We start from the raw sequence: 23,196 nt of genomic DNA, 5'->3' as shown, positions 1-23,196 counted from the left end.
TTTCCCTCTAACAGTGAAATTGCCTACAAAATACACGATTGATACACTTCACAGTATAACTATTAAAGTTTCTATCGCAATATCTTTATTCAAGTTGATGATAGAATTGTGAAACCTTGTACCCAGGAATGTATCCTAACTCCACTGAAATGGCAATCTATCTCAGGTTCGGGTTGAAACCATAGAGTGGTAGAAATTTGTGGCACAGAGGAAGGCTATTTGTCCCATCGTGTCTGTCCCAGCTCCCACAAAATCAAACAATTCAGCACTTTGTTTAAGGTATTTTTCTAGTTGCCTCTTGAAAGCCAAGAATTTTGCCTCAGCTACTGCTCCCACCAGGGCAATTCATATCCCTAATTACTCAGCATAAAAAAAATTCTAGTAACCTCTCCTTGGGTGAATAAACTCTTTAATAATGGGGACAAATTCACCTGAGTATAGATTTATTCTATTTATGTAGCATTTGAGAGCGTTCAGAATTTGACAAATTTTTGAATTCAGTCGAAACTTTGAAGTCGTTTTTCCGCAGTTCTTAAAAGAACTTGCAGAAAACCCCATTCAAAAAATAATAATCCTTGTATTTGATAATAATCCTTGCATTTGATACTAATAATCCTTGCATTTGATAGAGTGCCTTATCAGGTCATTGAGATGTTGCAAAGCACTTCACAGAATATACTGTAAAGTGAATCGATTATATGTTTTGGGGCAAAATGTGGCAGCCAATTATGCACAGCAGTGTCCCACAAACAGTCATGGATTGAATGACCAATTTATTATTAGTATTATTGTTTTTAAGGAATTGCTACCCCAAGACAGCAATCCGCCAATTGACTAACAACCAGGTTCTTACCTACTGCTGGGTAAACAGAGGAGTGCGGAGTAAGAAAACTTGCCTAAGGTTTCGCCCTGCCCAGGAATCTAACTCTCACTTGCTCGGCAAGTGCTCTAACCCATGCCTTACAGAACTCCAATTAATGTTGTATTTAAGAATTTGCCAAATTCTAAACAGTCTGAAATGCTACAAGTAGAGTAACTGGTGATCTACTTGGAATTTCTTCCTAGAGCTTTGCTGTTGTGGTCTATGATTTTATCTGAACTCCACACTATGATATTTGCTGATAATCTCTGCAGGGTTACTTGCAGTGAAATATAGCCCAATATCACTGCACAATAAATTACAGAATCCAGATGTTGCTGACTCTTGTATATTGCCACACAGTGGCTTTCTCCTGTTCCTATTTTCCTACGTTCCAGCTCATCACATCCTGAGCTTCAGTCCCACAGTTTATTATTTCAAGATCACCTCAAGGGAGATTCGGATGAAGAAGACCCTTCCATCCACCTGATCTGATTCTGCCAGAACTCCCAACCTACCGTCCCCCCATCACAGCATCAAACTATTTTTAAATGATTCTAAGTGTCCTGGCCACAACACCCTTCCTGGCAACCTGTTCCAGTTGTTAATTACCTCCTGGGTAAAGAAAACAATTCCTCATGTCTAGCCTTGAAATTGCCCTTTGCAACTCTAAACTTGTGGAGTCCTGTAGCTCAGTGGTTAGAGCACTCGCTTTGCAAGTGAGAGACCTGAGTTCAATTCCAGGCAGAGCGAAACCTTGGGCAAGTTTCCTTACTCCACACACCTAATAATAATCCCTCCAAAACAAAAAACAATAATAAATTGGTCATATTCAATTTACGACTGTTTGTGGGACATTGCTGTGCGCAATTGGCTGCCGCGTTCGCCCACAAATATACAGTCAATTCACTTTACAGTGTGTTCTGTGAAGCGCTTTGGGACGTCCTCCCAACGTGAAAAGCGCTATATCAAATGCAAGGATTATTATTATTATTATTATTGTATCCTCTTGTTCTATTGTCTCTGTATATCCTAAAGTATTGTTCTGAGTTTACTTTTTTAATCCCAATTAAAATTGTATACCCCTCTGTAAGGTCGAATCTGAGACATCTTCTCTCAAGACTGAAGAGCCTTTGCTTATCTGATCGTTGCTCATAGCTCAATCATCCAAAATTCTCCATATGTTACTTGAATGTATACATGTTACTCAACGTATGGTATTATCTAACATAAGATACACTCCAACTTCTATATTGTCTAATACAAATGTGTTATCCAATGTAGCACATTGCAATCTATATGTTTATCCATCGATGTGATACACTTTGCCTGTGTTATCCAACATGTTAACACACATACCAACAAGTGAGGCTACATTTAACCTGTATTCTTCTCAGTTATTATCCTATAAATGATGTGTAAAAGTGTGTCATGCAGAAATATTTATTGTCTGATGACAAGGATATAATACGACATCGAGAATAAGAAGAACTCTCAGCACCTCCATCAACCTATCAAACAGTACTGTGCAGCCAACTGAGGTGTACAACTTAGCTCTGATACTCAGATAGGTTCACTGTTGTGCATTTGCAACACGATATTTGAGTGGTTATCTGACAGTCACAAATAAAATTCATGCAAAAATCGTTGCTTGATGTACATATAGTAGCATGGGTAAAAGATACAAAGCTGTTGATTCAAAATGAGCACCAGCCAGCACACACTGTTATCCTGCAGCACCCAGCGGATTACACAATTTATTCCTATTATACCAGGTCTATATAACTCAAATGTAAATATTACTCAATAGCCTGCTGTTCATTTTTATTTGAAGCTGTGAAGTACTTTGAAACGTCCTCCTGACGTGGAAATTATATATTGTATATATTGTACTGAAAAATAAATTAACTTTATTCCAATTTAAATCACAACAAGGCTCGTTTGTGTAACGCTGGGATGCAGTGAAGGTTAGGTGAAGGTTTTACCTAATGACAAGCTACTGGAGTTGAGATTAATATCTGGTTTTTTGCAATCAATTTCTGGCGACCATGGTATAATAAAAGAAAAGCACCACCACACAACTTGTGCACTACCACAGGAGCCCATGCCTCTCCTTTCACTTCTATGAGAAGCACACACCGTGCTGCTGACCTGGTGTAACGCTTAGAAGCGGGCATGACTGTGATGCCAGCTTTCTGCATTCTTTTCAGTTTTGCCTCTTCATCATCTTTCTCCTCCCCTTTTGTGTCTCCTTTGGGGGCCTCGTGCTCTGAACACTCAGCCACACAAACGAGCAGTTGTTTGCCACAAGCACCGGAGTTCTCACCGCCTGACACTTTGAGCTTCTCAGTTGCCTCGGTGTCTTCAACCCCTCGAACGCTGGACAACGCAGGAAGTGTCTCTGCAAATTCCTCATCACTGCACTCTTCTTCTATAGGCTCAGGATGACTACGGCCAATGAGTTTTACAATGTTGCATTAAGGTCAGGAAATGTTAGACATCTTACGCAAACACCCAGTTTACATAATATCCAGTGGTATCTAAACCGCAAACGTTCACAAAAGGATTCGTAAATAGTGAATCCCGCACATACACAAACGTGTGTCACGCCTGCCTCCTGGAACCCAGCTCAGATGCCAATCTCTTGCCAGACACTAGGGACCTTCAGTCTGCTTTCACTGAAGTCGGAACTGAGAGCATAGTCTGAGCTGACTTCAAGAGAGTTGGGCTGAGACAGGTCTGTGAACCCACAGGATACTACAAATCCATTTGCAAATCTCGCAAGTTAGACACATGTTGTAAACCACTTGTATCCTCGTTTTGGATCGTTTTGGATGGGGAAAGGAGCAATCTGGCCAGTACATTGGAAGGTTACAGCTTGTTACTAATAGCAGCAGGCCGTACGTTGCAGTGGCTTCCAGCTGGCTTCAAGGTGTTGCACACAACTGAAGGTCAACTCACTGTGGCAACTGTAAAAAATGAGTACTGTTGAGAAGACCATAGCTAGCTCGTGTCTTGCCTGCCTTGTTACCCAGCACACAGCAGACATTAAGGAATTCCACGCTTAAGAGCTGGGGGTTCCTGAACATAAGCAAACTGCCCGAATCAACACACTTCACTCAATAGGATGTACATTTCACCCTATGGAAAGACACCTTGTTTTTGCAACAGCTATTTCATGAAGTTGCCTTGGTTTCTTTTTGCTAACCAATACTATCGATGTGAAGAGTGCATCCCCTTCAGCAGAATTCACCAAACCACCCCCCCACCTGGGATAAATCACTTTCAGTGACTAAAGAGGAAGCTTTTCATTCTTTAATTAATAAAAAAAGCTGGCTTGTTCAGTGGGCACCAGAGGGTTCTGCTGGGATCGGTTGATGATCCACAACTTAACCAAAGCACCTGCTGACCACAGGTCCTACTTCATAACCATGTCAAATTATTGGCACGTATAACGGATTTATGTTGTAACAAAAGCGCTCAGCAAGGCTATGGAGTAGCTCCTGTGAAATGGGCACGCTGCCTGAATCACAGAGCGTTTCAATCTGTAACACGACACTGGGAAGTCCCGTTACCTGAAGGGCCGCTCTCCTCCCACAGGTGAGGTTGCATTGCTCCAGCTCTTCCGATAATGATCTCCTCGCTCCGCCCGCTTTTTCCGAAGAGGCGCTGGCATGTAAGCGGTCTGGTTACTCTTGTTGGGCAGGTACTGGTTGAAAGGCAGGTTGGCCTTGGGCTCATGGTAGGATGCCCGTCTCAACGACATGTCGTCACGTTTCACATCCGGCGCTTTCTGTGGCACATCGGACTCCGAGTCACTGCCGCGACCTTCCGGAGGAAGAGCAGGAGAAAAATAATCTGCTGTGGAGTCGTGACACAATTCAGTGATGACTATAAGGAAATGGACACCAACAAGGTCAAAACTGCATTATTTCTGAACACGTTCCGTTCTTTGTTTTAGGAACAAGGTTGAAATATGTTTTAAACCGCCTCACCACTAACTACTAATAATGATAATATCTAAGTAAAGTTACAAAGCCCTGACGTCACCATCCTGGATTCCTGCTCAGCAGGGATCATTTTCGAGTTTTGAAAGCAGCCTTTCTGAGGTTATTCAGGGGCTACACGTCTAACTCAATCTGAGATAGCACCTCTGGATAGCCATGAATTGAATGACTAATTGTTATCTGGGGAACTGGTGGTTAGAACACTGGCAGAAACTTCTCTTTGCGAATAAGTGCCATAAGATCTTTATCGTTCACCTGAATAGGCAGACAGGACCTCGGTTTAAGGGTTCAAAGTAACGTACCTCTAATATCACAAGACATCCCCTGTACTGCATTAGAGATCAGCCAAGACTATGAGTCCCAACTTGGGACCTGAACCCACAACCTTTTGACTCACAGGCAAAAGTGCTACAATCTGAGGCTAAATCACATTGGAGACCTTGCTGACATCTTTAGCCGTAAATATAACAGAACAGAATGTGATTGGGAATGCTGCAACTTTGACCCCACAGATGCATTCGGTGCATAGCATAATATAATTTGGTGCATAGCATAATAACTACAGACACAGCATTATATAAATTGTTTGGCGTCGTATATCTCGAGTCCCAGTACACTGTACAAGAATGAATAATCTCCCTATAGCTTGGTAATGCCTCTCCGTCCATGAGAAAGGAGCATTGTTCAACATGTAAGCAGTGTTATATAAGTAGGTTTTGTTATTCTTCAAATTGCTTGCTCTTACGACTTCTCACATTCTTTCAATCCTTTCACACCGGGCACTGGAACTTGTTTTCTTTGTTAATTTTCTTCAGCAGCTGAAAACAAACCCTCCCACGGCCAGACCTGCTCTCTCGCTCTCTCTTTCAATCACTCACCACTCGCTCAAGAATTACTATCTGAGAGCGACGGCTGCAATATGCTTCATTTCCCAAATTCAATCATGTCAAGTGCTTACTTTCTTCCTTTACACTGGGCAAAATTTGTAATTGTATCTCTGTTTGAACCTTCATCTTTCACAACTCATTGACCTTTCCAGTGGCGACTGCTGTCTGCTTTTTAGCTTCATCACTTTTAATTCACTTACACTATGTTGCAAAGCACAATTCACATGATAGCAGAGTATGATCATTGTAAAGTGCTGAAACTTTTATTCTAATCTTAGTTTTATGTTTCAAAACACACACACATCAATTTTCCAGTATCACGCTTAATAATATTTGCCTACAAAATACACAGCTCCTGTACTTTACAGTACATCCTGCAAAGTGCTTTGAGAAGTCATTCCGGCGTGAAATATATGAAATGATTGATAATTTGATGATTATCATCAAAGTGAATTGACTGTATATTTGTGGACGAAACATGGCAGCCAATTGCTCACAGCAGTGTGCCTCAAACAATCGTGGATTGAAATGACCAATTTATTATTGTGTTTTTTCTTGAAGGATTATTATCAGGCGTGTGGAGTAAGGAAATTTGCCCAAGGTTTCAGCCTGCCGGGAATCAAACCCAGGTCTCTTGTTTGCAAGGCAAGTGCTCTAACCACTGAGTTACAGGACTCCACGACGTGAATAGATTACACCTGCACGTTTATCGTACAAGGTAGAAAAACTGTCTACATTGAGCTATAATTACACATAGTTCAACGCATTTCTACCAGCTATCAAAGGAGAAGTGGAGCTGGTAAATTATTACAGATTAATTTTTCTGTGGCGAACGTCGGTGCATCAACATTAACTTTAATCCTTGTCACCACCTACCGTCACTACTTCCCTTCAGTATCACCTCTGGGGATGGTGTCTGTTGTGACCGCGAGCCAAAGGAATCCAGACTATCAAAGGAATCGTCCCTGGCGTGACGGGGTGGTGACAGAGAGTCGCTGCGCTCAGAGTCCCAACAGTCGATGTAACCGCTGTCACGAATGCTTCGCTTTGGGCTGTCTGTGTCCTCGGTCTCCTGGCGACATGTGAATTAACAGAGAGCAAAGTTAAAGGCGATTCCTCACGGCAACCAGCAAGAGAAAAAAACAGAAATCGGCAATTCTGGCACTGGTTTTCATTTGCATAGTGTAATCCAGAGATGTGAATGAAAGGTCCACAGTAACTGTGTGGTTTGAGAAGCTGAATATTTTCAGTCTTCCGTGGGCTGCTGACAAAATAACCTCTTGTTCTCAAACCAGGCGTTTTCAAGAAAAAAAGTAACTGTCAACTTTTGTGTGATGTTCATTTGCACCTAGCAAGGCTCTGACCATTGTCAGAATGAATGACAACTTGTGAATGATAGGAACAAGTCTGCCCTCCGCTTCCAGCCACCTTCGAATGAAATTGCTGGATTAAAGAGAAACAGCATTCAGAGGCAATCAGCAACAAAAATATGCAAAAGCTTTTCCTGATCCCTAAAAAAAATCATTCCAGTGCATTGCAGCTTGCCAGCTATTGGCTTTGAAGGATATGAACGCACTTGTATCTGACCCACATGGCTGGCGCACAGAGAACAATGGCTGCCTTTGACAGCCCATGATTATAAATTCTTTCCAGTGCAAGGAGCACACACTAAACATTGAAACTCTAGCCCAGGAAAGGTCAGTGGGAGCCATCCTGTGTTATTTTCACCCCAATGGTATAATAAATCTTTTGTCTCAATTTAAGGCTACTTTAACATTAACTACAAAGGTAAAGTCCAATTCACGCCATATATTTTCAAAAGGAAATGCCAGCTTTACCTTACAAAAATGCCCTACGGCATCAGTTTAATGTGACATGTGTCAATCTAATTTGGGGCAACTGACGGGAATAGTTATGTGATACATCTCACCACCTAACTGTGTAAATGGTATCAAGCAGATATCTCCAAAACACTGTGCTCGTAAATAAACTGAGGGGTGGTTGAAATCTGTGGTCAAACCATGTGATTTGAAGGTGTACTTTGTTTTTACATTTCATGCCCTATAATCGTTCGACTTTAAGAAGTGTCTTTTTTTAAAATCACATTTGTTGTGAAACTGCACAACACCTGAAAGATTTTCGACACGCTCAGTCAGTACCCCCTTCCTGAGAACATGAACAGAGAGGATGCCATTCAGTCAATGGGGTCCAACAAGAGCTCAAATGGGAAAACAACAGCGTAACTAATAATAATAATGATCTTTGCATTTGATAGAGCACCTTATCACATCTTCAGGATGTCTCAAAGCATTTCACAGGATATACTGTAAAGTGAGGTGACTGGTTGTATTGTGTGGGTGAATGCAGCAGCCAATTTGTACGCAGCAACGTCCCACAAACAGCCATGGAACGAGTGACCATTTTTATGTGGGCGATTGATGTCCAGAACACCAGATAAACATGCTCTCTTTTCCAAAAGTGCCCTGCGATTTCTACTACCGTCAACTGAAGAAGGCAGTCAGGACTTTGGTTTAACGTCTCATCCCAAAGACGTCACCTCTAATAATGCAGCACACCCACTGCACTGGAGCGTCATCATAGACCATATAGGTTCCAATTCCCAAGACATGGGGTTTGACCTCACAACCTTCTGACTCAGAGGCGAGAGTGCTAGCAACTGAGCTAGGCTGAAAGACAAATAGCACAATCGCTGAATACAGCACTTGAGGATAAAAAGGGCCTCCTACACATCTCTCCCATCTGACCGATTTGAGAGAACTCTGCTCTGAGCCATTTTTGGTTCGGATGACTTGACGTGACATCCATAAAGCTCCCTGCACAAGATGGATTTTACTTCCCAGGATACTTTTTCCATTGCTCATGTGATTTACACAGTAGTTTTTCTATTCAAGTGTTTTTTCAACCTCACTATGTCCTAATGATGCCCACCAGCTTTCAGTGGTTGTTTTCGATGCGTCCATATGGAAACAGAGTAGTCTCACTCTTCCACTAAGCTGCAGCCAACTTACTGTCAGTAAAATAGTCTAAGAGCTGAAGTATCAAAAATGTGTCAGCAGCAAAATGTTTATCATCCTTTTTTTAAAAAAAGTGTTACATTATACTGGACATCTTTCATTTTCCTTTGCTGTTTATTTGATTAGTGTGACAAAAGTGTCCAATGTTTTATCTCGACCGTATCCACTTCACATCAAACATATTGCTGGAAAGTTGAAGTTAAATACAGTGTCGCATATTATTTTTGAAATGGAACGTAAAGCATCATGTACCAAAGATGGCAATGCTTGCAATGACCATGCTTGAGTCAATTTCTATATGCAGTTTGTCACAATAAAGGATTGTGTATGCAATAAATTAAATAGAACTTCATTACCTTGTGGATCAGAGACAGCAATCCCTCAAATTCCTTCAGGTTGAGTGTTGGCCCGCTGTAAGATGGGCAGCTGTTTGCTGCTTTTCCCAACCAGTAAATAGTGATCAAAACCTTAGGGAAAGAAACCAGTTTAGAGATTTAAAAAGCAGCTGGCAGCAAAGGAGATGCCATGGTTCCCTTAATCTCAATTGTCGGTGTATCAGCAAAATCAGATTACCTGGTGCACTAATGGCTCAGTTTGAATGAAGAAGTCCACTGCCTAGAGCAAAGCTAAATGATTTGGACTCCAAAGGTCACAGGGCTGATATCTTGTGTGAATTTAGTTAACAGATCTCAGTGAGGCAGAAGTGCTGCAATTGACTTCAGTGTCCCTGAATAGGAAAGGAAGAAGCCGTATGTCTGGTGAGAGTAGGAATGGGATTGACGGTCTTTGTTTTCCGCACTGACAGTCTGCCTGGAATGGCCACTTAGGTGAGTTACTGGAGGAAGGTCAGTGGATGTGGAGCCGTACGCTAGCATCAGTCTTTCGAGAAGAGGAAAGAATATTGGAGGTGAAATTTAAAAAATAATATTCATGGTCAAAGAATGTGAGTTAATGCAATGAGTTACAACATAAGTGATGTTAATGGTCCCACTTAATGTTATGCTTATCACCATCAACTATAAAGTGCGCAGTAACTCAGTGATTAGGATGAAGGCTGGATATGTTCACTGTCGTATCATGTTGCCAAAATTTTCTTCCTCCAAAGGTTATAACTGCACTGGATTTTCAAGAAGGAAAAAAGCAAGAGAGAATTTATTAATTTATCTTCTGCAGGAGGTTACTGTTAGAGGGATTTGCAGCATTTATTATTATTTACATTTTCTAATCATTGCCAACAATCATTTTAATTGGCATGTTGTTGTCTGTCATTATTGTTGTTGATTGGAAAGATAGTTTTCTGATGACAATTTGAGAATATTAAATTTGAGGAGATTGCGCTATTTCTAAAAGGGCAGAGAGCAAGGTAGGACAACGACGGGGAAATCTTTTTTCACAATTCGACAGCTTTTAGCCATTTTAGAAACTATGCAAATTAAACAGAAGTCACCGTTAGTGCTTCACGTGTCTTTTGAAAATATCATAAACTGGACCCCGAATATCTGTGAAGTCATTCTGCACTTTTCTAAACTTATCACTAGTTCACATTCAACTCAACTTTTTCTGATACCTGCCAGTAATCATGTCTAGATACAATCCACAAAATAAAGAACTGGAACCTTCACAATAAGGATAGTATTTTACACTTGCAATAAATTAAGCTACTTGATAATGAAATCAATTATTGTTGGTTCTTCTTCTATCTATCCTGGCTTTCATTTCATCATCCTCGAAACTACATCCACTCAGTGCCCGATAGAACAAAGCTTCCTTCAATACACTCCCACATTTAATACTAGGCACAGATTTCTGCAATATTACTGTTTGAGGGCTGGAATATGATGGATAATAAGATAATCCACAGCTCTTTATCCACAGGATATACTCAAAAGTGCACTGAGTGTGTGTTTTATGGGTCAATGCAGAAACCAATTTGCACAGTGCAATGTCCCACAAACAGCTATGGAACAAATTACCAATTTTATTTTGGAGATTGTTGGCTAGGATACTGGGAGAAATTCTCTTCTGTTTTTAAATAGTTCCATCAGCTAACATCCACCTGAAAGGGCACATGGGTCTTTGGTTTAATGTCTCAACCAAAAAATGACACCTTCAACAACGCAAGAGGCCCCCAGCACTGCACTGAAATGTCAGCTTATGAGTTTCAAGTCCCGATGTGGCTGACACACAAAAGAGTAGAAACTTTTTTTTTTAAATGAGAAGAAGGTTTTTTTAAAAAAAGCATATAATAGTAATGCTTGCATTTGATATAATGCCTTTCACATCAGGAGGACATCTCAAAGTGCTTCATAGTATTTATTGAAGTGTAATGATTGTGTAATTTGTAGGCAAATCCAGGGGTGAATTCTGCACACAGCAATGTCCTAAAATATTAAATTGAGAATCAAAAATTGTTCAGCTAATGGCTGCTCCATGTTTATAAAAATTCTTAACCTCTTAAAAATTAAAAAGGCTTGAATTTGATACAACATTTTTGAACAGTCTCAAAGCATTTCACATGATGAATTACTCTGAAAGTCTGTTCTGTGCCCATTATGTCCAGCAACATATCTACATCAGCAACATCCTACAAAGAGCAATGAGATGGATGGCCAACTAATCTAATTATTGAACAATTTCACTAAGCGAAAAATATTGGCCAGGCACTTGGAACATTTCCTGTACTTCTGCCAAATTGTGAAAGCACAGCTCATGTTTACTGGCATCTGAATCCAAAGATAAAATATTTTCTTTTTATTTATTTCTATCCATTATTTTCAGTCTGTGTAACATGCAAGATATGACATGTAACCTATGACAGGCAGGACAACATTTGAGCACAAGTTCACTTTATAAAATGCTAAATTGTAATAATAAATAATCCGTACATTTCATATGATATCTTATCATGTCATCGAGATGTCTCAAAACACTTCACAGGATTTTAGTAACTATTTGAAGGCAAATGTGCCAGCCAATTTTATCCCCAGCAGTGTCCCACGAACAGCCATGGAGTGAGTGACCAATTTTATGCACCTAATCCAACAGCTAAAACTAAGCGACCCTTAATGTCAACTGGAAGGTATGTGAGCCAGCAAACAATAACAACAAGATTATATTTGTATAGCACCTTTCACGTCGGGAGGACATCCCAAGGCACTGGACAGTGTAGAGCATTTCAGACCCGAGCTGGGGGGGTAAGGGAAGGGAGGGGAAGGGTGGTGGCCAATGGCATGATCGAAGAGGAGGGTCTGGAGGCAGGGCGTGAAGGAGGCTAAGGAGGGGGCGAGGCAGAGTGATTGGGGGATGGAATTCCAGAGGTTGGGGGCGGAGTGGCTGAAGGCTCTCCCGCCAACGGTGGGGCGGGTGGGTCGGGGGACTTGGAGCAGGCCGGAGCTGGCTGAGCGAAGGGAGCGGGCCAATTGGTAGAGGGTTAGGAGGTCACAGAGGTAAGGTGGGGTGAGGCTATGGAGGGCTTTGTAGGTGAGGACCAGGATCTTGAACTGGATCCTTTGAAGGATAGGGAGCGACGGGCAAGAATGGGTGACTGAATATAACTAACAGCCAGTGGTATTATTCAATGAACAAAATTGGTTGTTCACTTCACAGTAGTTTGTGGAACATCGTTATTTGCAAATTGGTCATTGCTTTCGCCTGCAATACAGTCAATGCATGTCACAGTGAATCTTGTGAAAAGTTTTGAGATGTCCTCTTGATGGGAAAGGTGCTTTTTTCAAACTCAAGGTCATTTTCACTTGCAATAATAAGTTCAGTGGAAGCCGCTTAAGATGGACACATCGGGGCCGGTCGTTTTCTCCATTTTACCTGGGTTAACCTGCATCCGGCTAAAGTGGCTTCCATTGTACATGGACAGAAAATGCTGCTAAAACGTGTCCTTAAAATCCATCGACAGCAACGACTGGGAATGAATCACCATTCCCCTCCTTGCCCGATGTCAAGAAAATAATTTGGCCACAGCTGCTGAAGTTTCATTACTGGAACTTTCTTTTAGTTAACAAAGAAATATCCCTTGGAATGAACATCAAGACACAACCTATGAAATTACATATCCTACCATGCAATTTAGAAGATTTTAGCAATTATCTGCTAGGAATGGCAACTGTCCTTTCAGAGTGTGCTTCACAGAGCTGCACAAGCAGCTGTTACATGAATGCAACCACTTTTACCAATGAGACTAATGCTGCGCAATCAACTGGGCTCAGCGCTTCATTTCAAACCCTAGGATCCATACTGGGTTTTAGGTCGAGGATATGAATATGAACTCAGAATTATTAAAAACAATCCAAGTTTTGTGATTTCATGGGTTGGTTGGTAATTATATAAGAAGGGCTCTTGTAATTCATTTTGTCCAATTTTTTTTACACATATGGTTAGGCCAACTCTCAAATACACTGTGCTTGTGTGCAACCGATTGGCTTGATCCCTGTGTTGGTTCCTGTGCTAAAAGAAAAATGGATGATGTCCAGGTCAGCTCTGAAGTCACTTCCCATTTCCTGCACGGACACAAAGCAGGAAATGGCATCAGCAACGACCTGGAATTTGACCATTTTAATGTGAAAGCTAAGCAGTGCCCGGGAAGCGAGGGGTCGGCTGATATACAGTGAATGGAGTCGACGGTGGAACTGCACTATAACTGAAATTTAAATTTTCAAGACTGAGGTGGATAGATTTTTGTTAGGGACATGGCGTAAAGGCGGGTATTTGGAGTTGAGGTACAGATCAGCCATGATCTAATAGAATGGCAGAACAGGCTCGAGGGGCTGAATAGCCTACTCCTGCTCCTATGTTGCTCACTGGCAATGCCATTTTCGTGCCAGGAACCAGATCTGCGTAAAAAGCACAAGCTGCAAAGACAGCAAAAAATGAACGTTGAGCATTGGGGTAAAGTGAGTGAGAGGATTGCGCTCAAAACCCCCCAAATAATCCCATATATCCCCCCATGTGAAAAAAAACACAATTCAACAAAAAAATCTGAAATTCCAAGTATCTCAAATCCAATGGGACCAGGAGAGAGAAAAATATGAACTGAAACATGCAAACGGTATGTCTATTTGAATTATGACTGAGGAATGTGTTTTGAGGACAAAGTCTAAATTACTCTACTATAAAAAAGACAAAAAATAACTTGGCAAAATACAGCAGTGTCAGACACACCTGAGCACAGCTTTCTGCTTTCATAAGATCCCGCAGAGAACGCAAGGGAAATAAATGAGCTATTGGACAGCTGATAACACTTTTAAAGTAATGTATCTAAACAATAATTGTAGGAGGCAGCTAAGAACACGTTTCCCTAGAATTATTTCTTGGAATGGACTACAAGGAACAATTTATGAAAGTACATTTCCTGCCATGCGGTTCAGAGGGCTTCAGAAATTATCTGCTAGCAATGGCAAATGTCCATTTTGGGTTTGCTTCACAGAGCTGCACAAGAAGCTGTTACATGAATGCAACCAATGAGCCAACGCTATGCAAACAACTGGGATCAGCACTTCATTTCAAACCCCAAGATCCATACTAGGACCAGAGGCTCTCGCTGCTGGGTTTTAGATTACAGATATGAATATGAACTCAGAATTATGAATTCGATTTCAAGATCCTTATATTTGTTTTCAAATCCATTCATGCTCTGGCACCTCCCTACCCTGCATGAGAGGCGCTATATAAATGCAAGTTGTTGAGGCAGACTGGAAAAAGTTCTGGGATAATGCTAATGTCCCAAACAAACACCTGATTGCCAATCCCACGAAAGAACTTCCAGGCTTCAACCCAACCTGGAAACAATGATCCACATAGAACCATTTCAGAACATTGCGTGGCATGTGCTGTCATTTCTTACACCTCTGGAAGGTGAGAGACAATGCACAATGTTATGTGGACACCAGTCACAAACTATGGATCACACTGTAAATCAGAGCTCTCTTCGATCATTTGCCGGCAACATTTCAGGTTTACATCAAGCAACTTCCAAAGCTACCCACTGGCTCACCAATCTCGACTTGGCTGTTTGAATGTTGCTGATCACCTTTCTTGCCACATGAAAGTTCTATGAATGGCACAAAATAACCTTTCTTCCTGCTGTTTTTCCATTAGGTTACCATAATTTTGTGAGCAATGGAAGGCCTCCCTAAGCACTTTTTGTGAGAATTCCACAATTCACTTTTGCTGCTCATTTTAATTATTTATGCCACTTTCTTCTTCAAGTGTGTGTGTTAGACCTCCTTTGTGCTGTAATGAGACTGCCGTTGCTGTCGTCCAATAACGCTGCTTGATATTGCCTGTGTTTTCTGATGATCTATTATGGTTTCAGCCGATACATAATGATTGTTAATCATTCATCATAAACATTAACAAACAACTATAACTTTCACTGCCATTTGTGTCAAAATACTTGCCAATAAGAAATCAAAATGAAATAAAACCAGTCACAAACTCTACAATGCATATTATATAATAAACCTCGGAATGACATAAAAGCTGCAATCATATCCAGGCTCTGATTGTTTTCTATATCTTTTCATGACATAGATTTGTGGCGCAAAACCATAAGCACTTGTTATTATCACGTTGATAATGAAACATTTTATCTCATGAATATCCCTAGAACTATAATAACTGTGAACAACACACAAAAGCAATGAAAAATTATTAAATACACTTACATTTTTCAGCTTCCTGTTGTATTCAGTTACCCTGAGAGAATTAAAAAGAAGCAAAATCATTATTTAACACATGAAAAGGTCTTAACATTGCAAGTGTTAGAGACAATCTTGTAAGAGACAATCAGTCACACAAATGGCTTATTCAAGAATGAAAGTATTTCAGACAGATTCTATACACATTGTAATTTTAGAGAGAAGCAGAGACCTTAAGATATTAAAAGTTAGGAATCAAGGCTTTTATTTTACAATAAACATGAATAACTAGAGAATTTTGACAATTATTACAAGTTCAGTTGGACTAGGGCAGAACAATGAAATTTGAGTCTGCTGTGAGCAACTAGTAGAGACTTTAGGACAGAAGACAACACGCACATTTAATGACTTTGAGAAGCCAGGAACAAGAGGGAACAGAGTAAATTTAGCAAAGTGCGAATTTTGGTGTGAGAATTTGGATTTTCATTCTGGTTAGTATGGAAGAACAGCTGATGCCTGAGCTTTGCTATGCCTCCACGTTTACAATCCAGGAAAGAATGACAGGAAACAACTTCATGAAGACAAGACAGACAAGAGTGAGCAGAACAATGGCAGTTAAAATTTAATTCAGTAAAGTGTGAGGGTATATATTTTGGGAAAAAGAATAAGGAGAGCAAGTACATGTTAAATATGTTTTCAAAAGGAGCAGAAGAATAGAAACATAGGGTTGAACATACAACAACAACTTGCACTTATATAGTGCCCTCCATGGAGGGTAGTGTTTCAGAGCCCGAGTCTCAGAGCGCTTAACAGTGGTGGAGTCTGACTTCGAGCCGGGGGGGGTGGGAGGTGACCGTAAGCATGGTCGAAAAGTAAGATCTTTATATTATTCCTGACTTACTGGAATTTTCTTACAGTGAATAAAAGTTGTAGTAAAAGTGTATTGAGAAATTAATTGATTTCAGCATTTCTACTTTAACAGGGCAGTTAAACTTATGGATATTAAGAAGCATCTTTGATAACCATCTTTTAATCAGCTTTTGTAAATGCAATTATTGTTTTACGATGTTAGAACTTCAGAAACGTGAAATATTTGAAATAACTATGAACCACAGATAGATTGTGCACATTTAACAATTGTGGGAATGAGAATTCAAGAAGACAGGTCAATACATTTCAGGCTCCAGTAATCTTTTTTATTGATTGTAGAGATGGGCTGAAAGACCGCTTATTATTATGAGCTGGTAGTAAATATACCGACGGATCAATGTTATGTTGAAACTAAAGGCTAAACTAAAGACTGAATTATTAGTTCTAATAGTACAACCTGCAGAAAATGTTAAAACCTCTGTGTCTGGGGAGGCAAAAGACCCATTCTTCCTTTTCATTGTTTTCATGCAATAAGCATCATCACATTCAGAAAATCATAGTATTTCTATAACACAGAAGGAGGAATTCAGTTCATCATGTCCATACTGATTCTACCTCCCTCCAAGTGCTCTCCATTCCTAATCCCATTCCCCTTGTTTACCTCCATTCTGTGATTGCCTAATAATAATCCCTCCAAAACCCAAAACAATAATAAATTGGTCATTTTCAATCTACGACTGTTTGTGGGACATTGCTGTGCGCAATTGGCTGCCGCGTTCGCCCACAAATATACAGTCAATTCACTTTACAGTGTGTTCTGTGAAGCGCTTTGGGACGTCCTCCCGATGTGAAAAGCGCTATATCAAATGCAAGGATTATTATTATTATTATTATTATTGCAAGCAGATCAAGGCCCGCTCTGCTAGACAATGGCAAATGCTCCAAGACAATGGGTAAACATTATTATTTCTACTGTGTAATTGGAGAATGAGACTTTTTGCATATCCTGTAATAGGTTTTTGATTGTAGCGTGGTTCATAAAACAAGCTTGGTTTGTGCTTCATTGACAATACTATTGATGAAGGTGACCCGGACATAACACTGTGCCTCATATATGAGGTTTGTTAAGTATCGTCACATACCTTGTGGCAGGACCAATGAATCACTTAAAGTGTCTCTATGCAGTATACCAAAAGGGTTATTACAGGATGTTTTTTTTATAATTGTCTTCTTCTCCTCTATATCCTTTCATAATGGAACACTTCAATGCCACACTGAATCGATCTGTGCTTCAAGAATGGCAAAACAAGGTAACATTGCACATATAGTTAGTGGGAATGGTTATTAAAATTAGATATTCTACAACATGGACAATGCAATTCCCATTGAGTGAACATATACAATGTAATTTATCAGTAGTGTCTAACACTGCACGCAGTGCTGCGTGAAGTAACAAACATCAAGAATTTGCTGATATAGACCATTGAAGAACATCTCACAGCTTTTTTGTTAACAAGGACAAGGTGGGCACTTAAGCTAAAACGGGGGTAAATTAGGGAGGTCACTGAAAGTACAGTCAAAGAGGTAAGTCTGCAGGCAAGGTTTGAAAGCAGAGTGGGAAGGGGAAAGGGGGGATTTCAGAAAAATGTTGAAGAGGGAGGGGTCAAAATGACTGAAGTCTCGCCTGCAGATGGTGGGTCAAGGGCATGAAGCCAGAGTCAGCAAGGCAACGAGACTGGCCAAGGTGGGTGGGGAGGGAGGGGGGTGGTCTCATGAGAAATAGGTCTTAGAAGAGGAGGCTGAACATCTTAATGGTGACCTGCTAAGGGATGGGGCCAGATGAAGGTGGGAGTCATGGACTCGTGGAGCTTGATGGGGGAGATGATATGTGCTGCGGAGTTCTGTATGGTCTGGAGTTTGTGAAGAATAGAGCTCAAAAGGCTAGTGAGTAGGACTTCGGAAAAGATACATTTGGAGATGGCAAAGGCGTGGATGAAGGTTTCAGAAGTGTGAGGGGTGAGTTAATAACAGCAGTGGCCGAATTTGCAGAGAGAGAAGAAAGCAGACTTTGTCATAGCGTGGATGAAAAATTTAAAGGAAATATGAGGGTCAAAGAAAACGGCAGGTTCTGCATAGTCTCCATGACTTGGATTGAGCAAATAGGGCGATCAATGAAGTCAGCGCCTGAGATGAAGAAATGCTGACAGAAGACAGTTTTGAGGTGGAGAAAATGACAGCTCATGCAGGACGTGATCTCTGACAAGAGGACTGTAAGAACAGCAGGGGTCCTGCAGTCGAGAGTAGACAAGGTAAGGTTAAAGAGCAATGAGGTTGCCTTGGGTGGTTTGCATACATGTGGCATGGGCCTGAGGATGATGGTACCAAGGATAATGTAAATGATGAAAAGAGAGAATTGAAGATAAAGCCTTGGGGTTTACCATGTGTGACCGTGCATGGAAGGAGAAACCATTAGATGAGACAAAGTGAAGATGCTGGGACAGTTAGGAGTAAAACCAAGAAAGTACAGAGCCTCAGAGATGAATCAGGGAGGAGGAACAATAGAGAAGGATGGAGTGGTCAATGGTGTCAAAGGCAGCAGAGAAGAATTGAGGAGGCCAAGGAGGCCCAGGGTTGCAAACAGAGAGAATGTGGTTGCTGACTTTAACCAGGGCTATGTCAGTACTGCAAATGGGTCAGATACAGAAATACAGAGACATTCTGATACATCTCGCCCCCATCCATTGGAATGCCACTTGGATGTCAATCTAAACTGATCTCTTACCAGGTGCAAGAAGCCTTTCTCAAGATCGATATCAGAACAAAATCCCAATGGGTTGGGATGATACGGACCCTGCAGTACATCCCATATTTGAAAATCCTTTACAGAAATCATTGCACACTAGACCCCTAATGTGTGAAATCAGATATCACATTCAATACAGTGTCAACATCAAATTCTACAGAGCAAACCGAAGAGCAACATGAACCATCGCATATGATGCTGTGCACCATGTGAAGAACACACAGTAATGTGACTACAGTATTAAAAAATAGATGTCAGTATGTGGGAACATTGTCATTCACTTCTCACACGGCAATTCTGAAGGGACTGTGCTGCTGCCAGATTATAATTTGTAAATAGGAAGCACTCTATGGGCCCAGATGAAGGAGAATGAAGAGGAGAAGAACGAGTTCTCAGTGGGTCTTAAACTCAATTGTGAAAGAAGCCAAACCAGCCACAAAGTCAGGGTGTTGCTACTGAGTGAAGTGCTGTTATGACAGCTGCCATTATGTAAATACCTTACAGCAAATATTTTTGTTAGAGTCAAAGGGTCACCTCGCAGAACTGAACAACAGCTTCTGTTCTGGTGCTCTGAGATTGTTCAGGCCATAGTCACACCAAGAATAGGAAGCTTTCTACTGTTTCTACATTTTTTTTTATTCTTTTCAGTCATTATTACATCCGTTATTTGGGGAATGACATGTTTATTGATTTTATCCAGAGACTTGTGCGGAACGAGATTCATTTGTTTCTAGTTTCCACAAACTAGAAGCAGGGTGTGCTTCCTAGAATGTTTCAAAACAAAGTCTTCTAACATCCACAAAATGTGCCCTTCTCACTGCAAGAACCTCTGTGTCCTTGTGAGATCATAAATTATGATGAATAATAATAAATAATGATGATAATAATTGCATTTCTCATAGTGCTTTTCACTCTATGTATGACTGAAAATGCTATACAAGATTAACTGGAAAGTATACTGACTGTGTTTGTAGATGAATGTGGCAGGCAATTTGTACACAGCAATGTCCTGCAAACAGCCACAAACTGAATGACCAACTTTATTTGGGGGATTGGTCGCCAGGAGAAACTCCCTTCTCCTTTTGAACAGTGCCATGGGATCCTTACCATCCATGCAAGTTGGCAGATGGCACCTCGATTTTAATATCTCATCTGAAGGACAGCACCTCCAAAAATAAAGGGTCCTCCAACACTACATTGAAATGTCAGCTTAGATTGTGAGTTCAAAGTCCCAAATGGAGGCTTGAACATGTAATCTTCTGACTCTGAAGCAAGAGTGCTACCAATTGAGGTAGGATGACACCATTGCAATTTTACAAATCAAACTGCTCTTGAAAACATCTCCTCAAGACAGTATAAAGAGCAGGCTTCCAGTGCAATTCACATTGGCACAACACAGATTCATACTGCACTGTTCGTAGAGAATGACAACAACAAATATAGGGCATTTCACGTTGGGAGGACACCCCTAGAGTTGAACAATCAAGGGTTGTCACCCGAGCTGGGGATTGGAAACAAGAAGTGTGAATACCAAGAGGGGAGGGGAAGGGGTGGGAAGATGACCAAGAGATGGTCCTTGAAGGAGAGGGCAAGGCGAATGGATTCAGAGATTCTCCAGAGTGGGAGCAAAGAGACTAAAAGCACGACCACTGATTATGGAATGGGCAGGGGACATAAAGCAAGCCGGTTGCGGAGGTGGGGAAAAGCTGAATGGGTCAAGGCATGGATATGTGGTTTAAAACACAACTGAGAATCAAACAAGACCCTGAGGTTCCAGATGGGCTTAGTAAGGTGGAGTGTACATCCATGTGTCATGCTGCTGTCAATGCCAGAGTTAAAAAGGCACAGACAGGATCCAAGGAGACCCTCTGTTTTATCAACATTCAATTGGAGAAAATTAGCTCTCATCCACCAAAATAGCAGCGTTTCACTGCAAACCTTGCAGTATAAATTCAGTACAACATTTTAAAATCAAATTGAGCATTGATTGATTCACTGTAAACTCCCTTTGCTGGCTCCTCTTGATTCAATCTGAATCCACTCTGTGCTGTTGGCATGAAGTGCTTATCTCTCACTAGACTATGGGACGTCCTCCCGACGTGAAAGGCGCTATACAAATGTAATCTTCTTGTTGTTGTTGTAGACTGACCAAAAGAAGAGACTAATGAGATGCTGACATTCTGTGTGGTTACATTCCAGATCATTTATGTAACTGTTCCACTACTTATGCTCTTGTTTTGATCTCTAACAAAACTACAGTGCCTTAAAACACTGAGTGATTTCTAGTATCTCAGACTCAGCTTTCCTAAAGCAATTTGTAGGAAGTTTTAAAGTTCCTGTCAGACGTTTCTCTGCCCTGGGTAGCTTGCCATAGCAGCTGAGTTGAGTAATTGAACACGGAATGGATTGCAGACTCAGACCCCTGCCCACTACTTCACTGCTCATTATGTTACCCCTCCATCACAGTGCCCCATTCTGCTGACTCTGTCAGCAACTCTTTTCACACAAGTTATTTCCTGGACATCAACTCCAACTTCGATTGCAATCCCTCCATCTTTTCAATCATTGTTTCAGTGATTAGCACTGAAGACATTATTGGGTCGAAGTCTAGTTTGCGGAAGGTTTTGTGTGTGACAGGATGAAGGAGATTAACTAACATGACTTGTAATGACAAAGTGTGCTGTTGCTTTACTGATGCTCGTAAAGCTCCATTTCACTTTCCATCTCCCAGCTATTCGCCCAACAGACTTACCAGCACTCACTTATTTAAACAAGTATACTAGAAAGACAGAAAGCAAATATTAAAATCAATGATAATTCTTTGAAATGGTTCAATACTTATCCAGGGGGCTGAGGGTGACCATTTTATAGTCTCCAATCCAGCACTTCAAAATCCCAGTTCAGTCTGCACTTGGGAGCAATTTGAAACCATTCCAGCAATTGTAAGCAATTTATTTTAATAGCCTTGATCTTTTGAAGGATATGGTTCCAAAACCATTCAAATAGAAACTCGATCAAGCTGTGCCTCTCACAGAGTAAAATGGTGGTAAAGGTACAAGCTCAAGGCCTGACTGAAATCTCTGCCTCTGACCACGACTGTGCTTCACACCACCTCCAATGTCAACAAAGAGCGAGCAGCAACAGAAGCAAAGAAAGACACGAGGACATTGAGGTCAAGACCATGATATTAACAACCTGGATTCACTAAGTGTAAATCCTGCTGGTAAACGGGGAGTGCTGTCTCAACCCCCAGGAATTCCGTGTCTACTTCCGGGCAGAGTTCCAAAGGGACAGCCTGATGAACTTTCGTTTAGGTTCAGGACTCACTACTTGCGGTGGCTCAGAGTAGCTATTAGTGAATCCAATTAGTGAATAACATGGGCCCCAAATTTAACCTAATCTTAGTATTGTAAGATCCTTTTGTCTTAAAATTTCAGGTGTCGACTGACAAGCAAATTTTTAAATCCAGTCTTAATTTGAATGACGATTTTTCCATTGTTCTTAAGAAGAACCAGCTTCCAAATTAAGACACAATTCTCCACTACTTTAAATTTTAAGACAGTATGGTCTTGCAAACTAAAACTCGGTGGAAGTTCGGGCCTTACATTATGAAACCTCATGGTTCTGATTCTTCACTCATGCTCCAGTGAACACAATTCAGCTCTGCCTCTGAACATGAACCAGTTAAAGGTGCGATGCCAATAATTGAAAGAAAAGAAAACTGAAAAGGAATGTACTTCTACACGCTTTGCAATTCAATCACCAGATGTGTGCCTGAAGTCAATTTGAATGTGTCTCTGCACGTTCACACCAATAGGCCAGAAACATTGGGGAGAAAATGGCCGTTCAAAGACTGATGTATAACTACTGCAGCCATTTCCTCATTGCGAACACATTGTAAAGGATGTGCGATGTTAATTTAAATGTAATGCATCCCACTTTGAACATCGGGAATCAAAGTTCTATCAGTTATAGTCATGCATCTAAACTGTGTATATATGGGCTATGAATAGCAAAGTTAACAGGGGAAATTAATCTTCATTTAGATTTGAGGAAGCGTTCCATTGGATTCAAAGCCAATTGAC

General features: G+C 40.9%; 1 protein-coding gene across 1 annotated transcript in view; it reads right to left on the bottom strand.

Moving 5' to 3' along the window:
• LOC103175895 (LIM and calponin homology domains-containing protein 1) overlaps positions 1 to 23,196 on the bottom strand; it is a 199,075-nt gene that overhangs the window by 55,490 nt on the left and 120,389 nt on the right. The window contains 5 exon segments of the mRNA XM_042341561.1: positions 3,011 to 3,307; positions 4,435 to 4,687; positions 6,630 to 6,825; positions 9,145 to 9,255; positions 15,466 to 15,496. Of these exon segments, the coding sequence (XP_042197495.1) occupies positions 3,011 to 3,307; positions 4,435 to 4,687; positions 6,630 to 6,825; positions 9,145 to 9,255; positions 15,466 to 15,496 (888 nt within the window).

The sequence above is a fragment of the Callorhinchus milii genome, unplaced genomic scaffold (genome assembly GCF_018977255.1).
Source record: "Callorhinchus milii isolate IMCB2004 unplaced genomic scaffold, IMCB_Cmil_1.0 Scaffold1, whole genome shotgun sequence".
NCBI lineage: Eukaryota > Metazoa > Chordata > Chondrichthyes > Chimaeriformes > Callorhinchidae > Callorhinchus > Callorhinchus milii.
The sequence above is the reverse complement of the archived record's forward strand: the minus strand, read 5'-3'. Positions and strand labels throughout refer to the sequence as shown.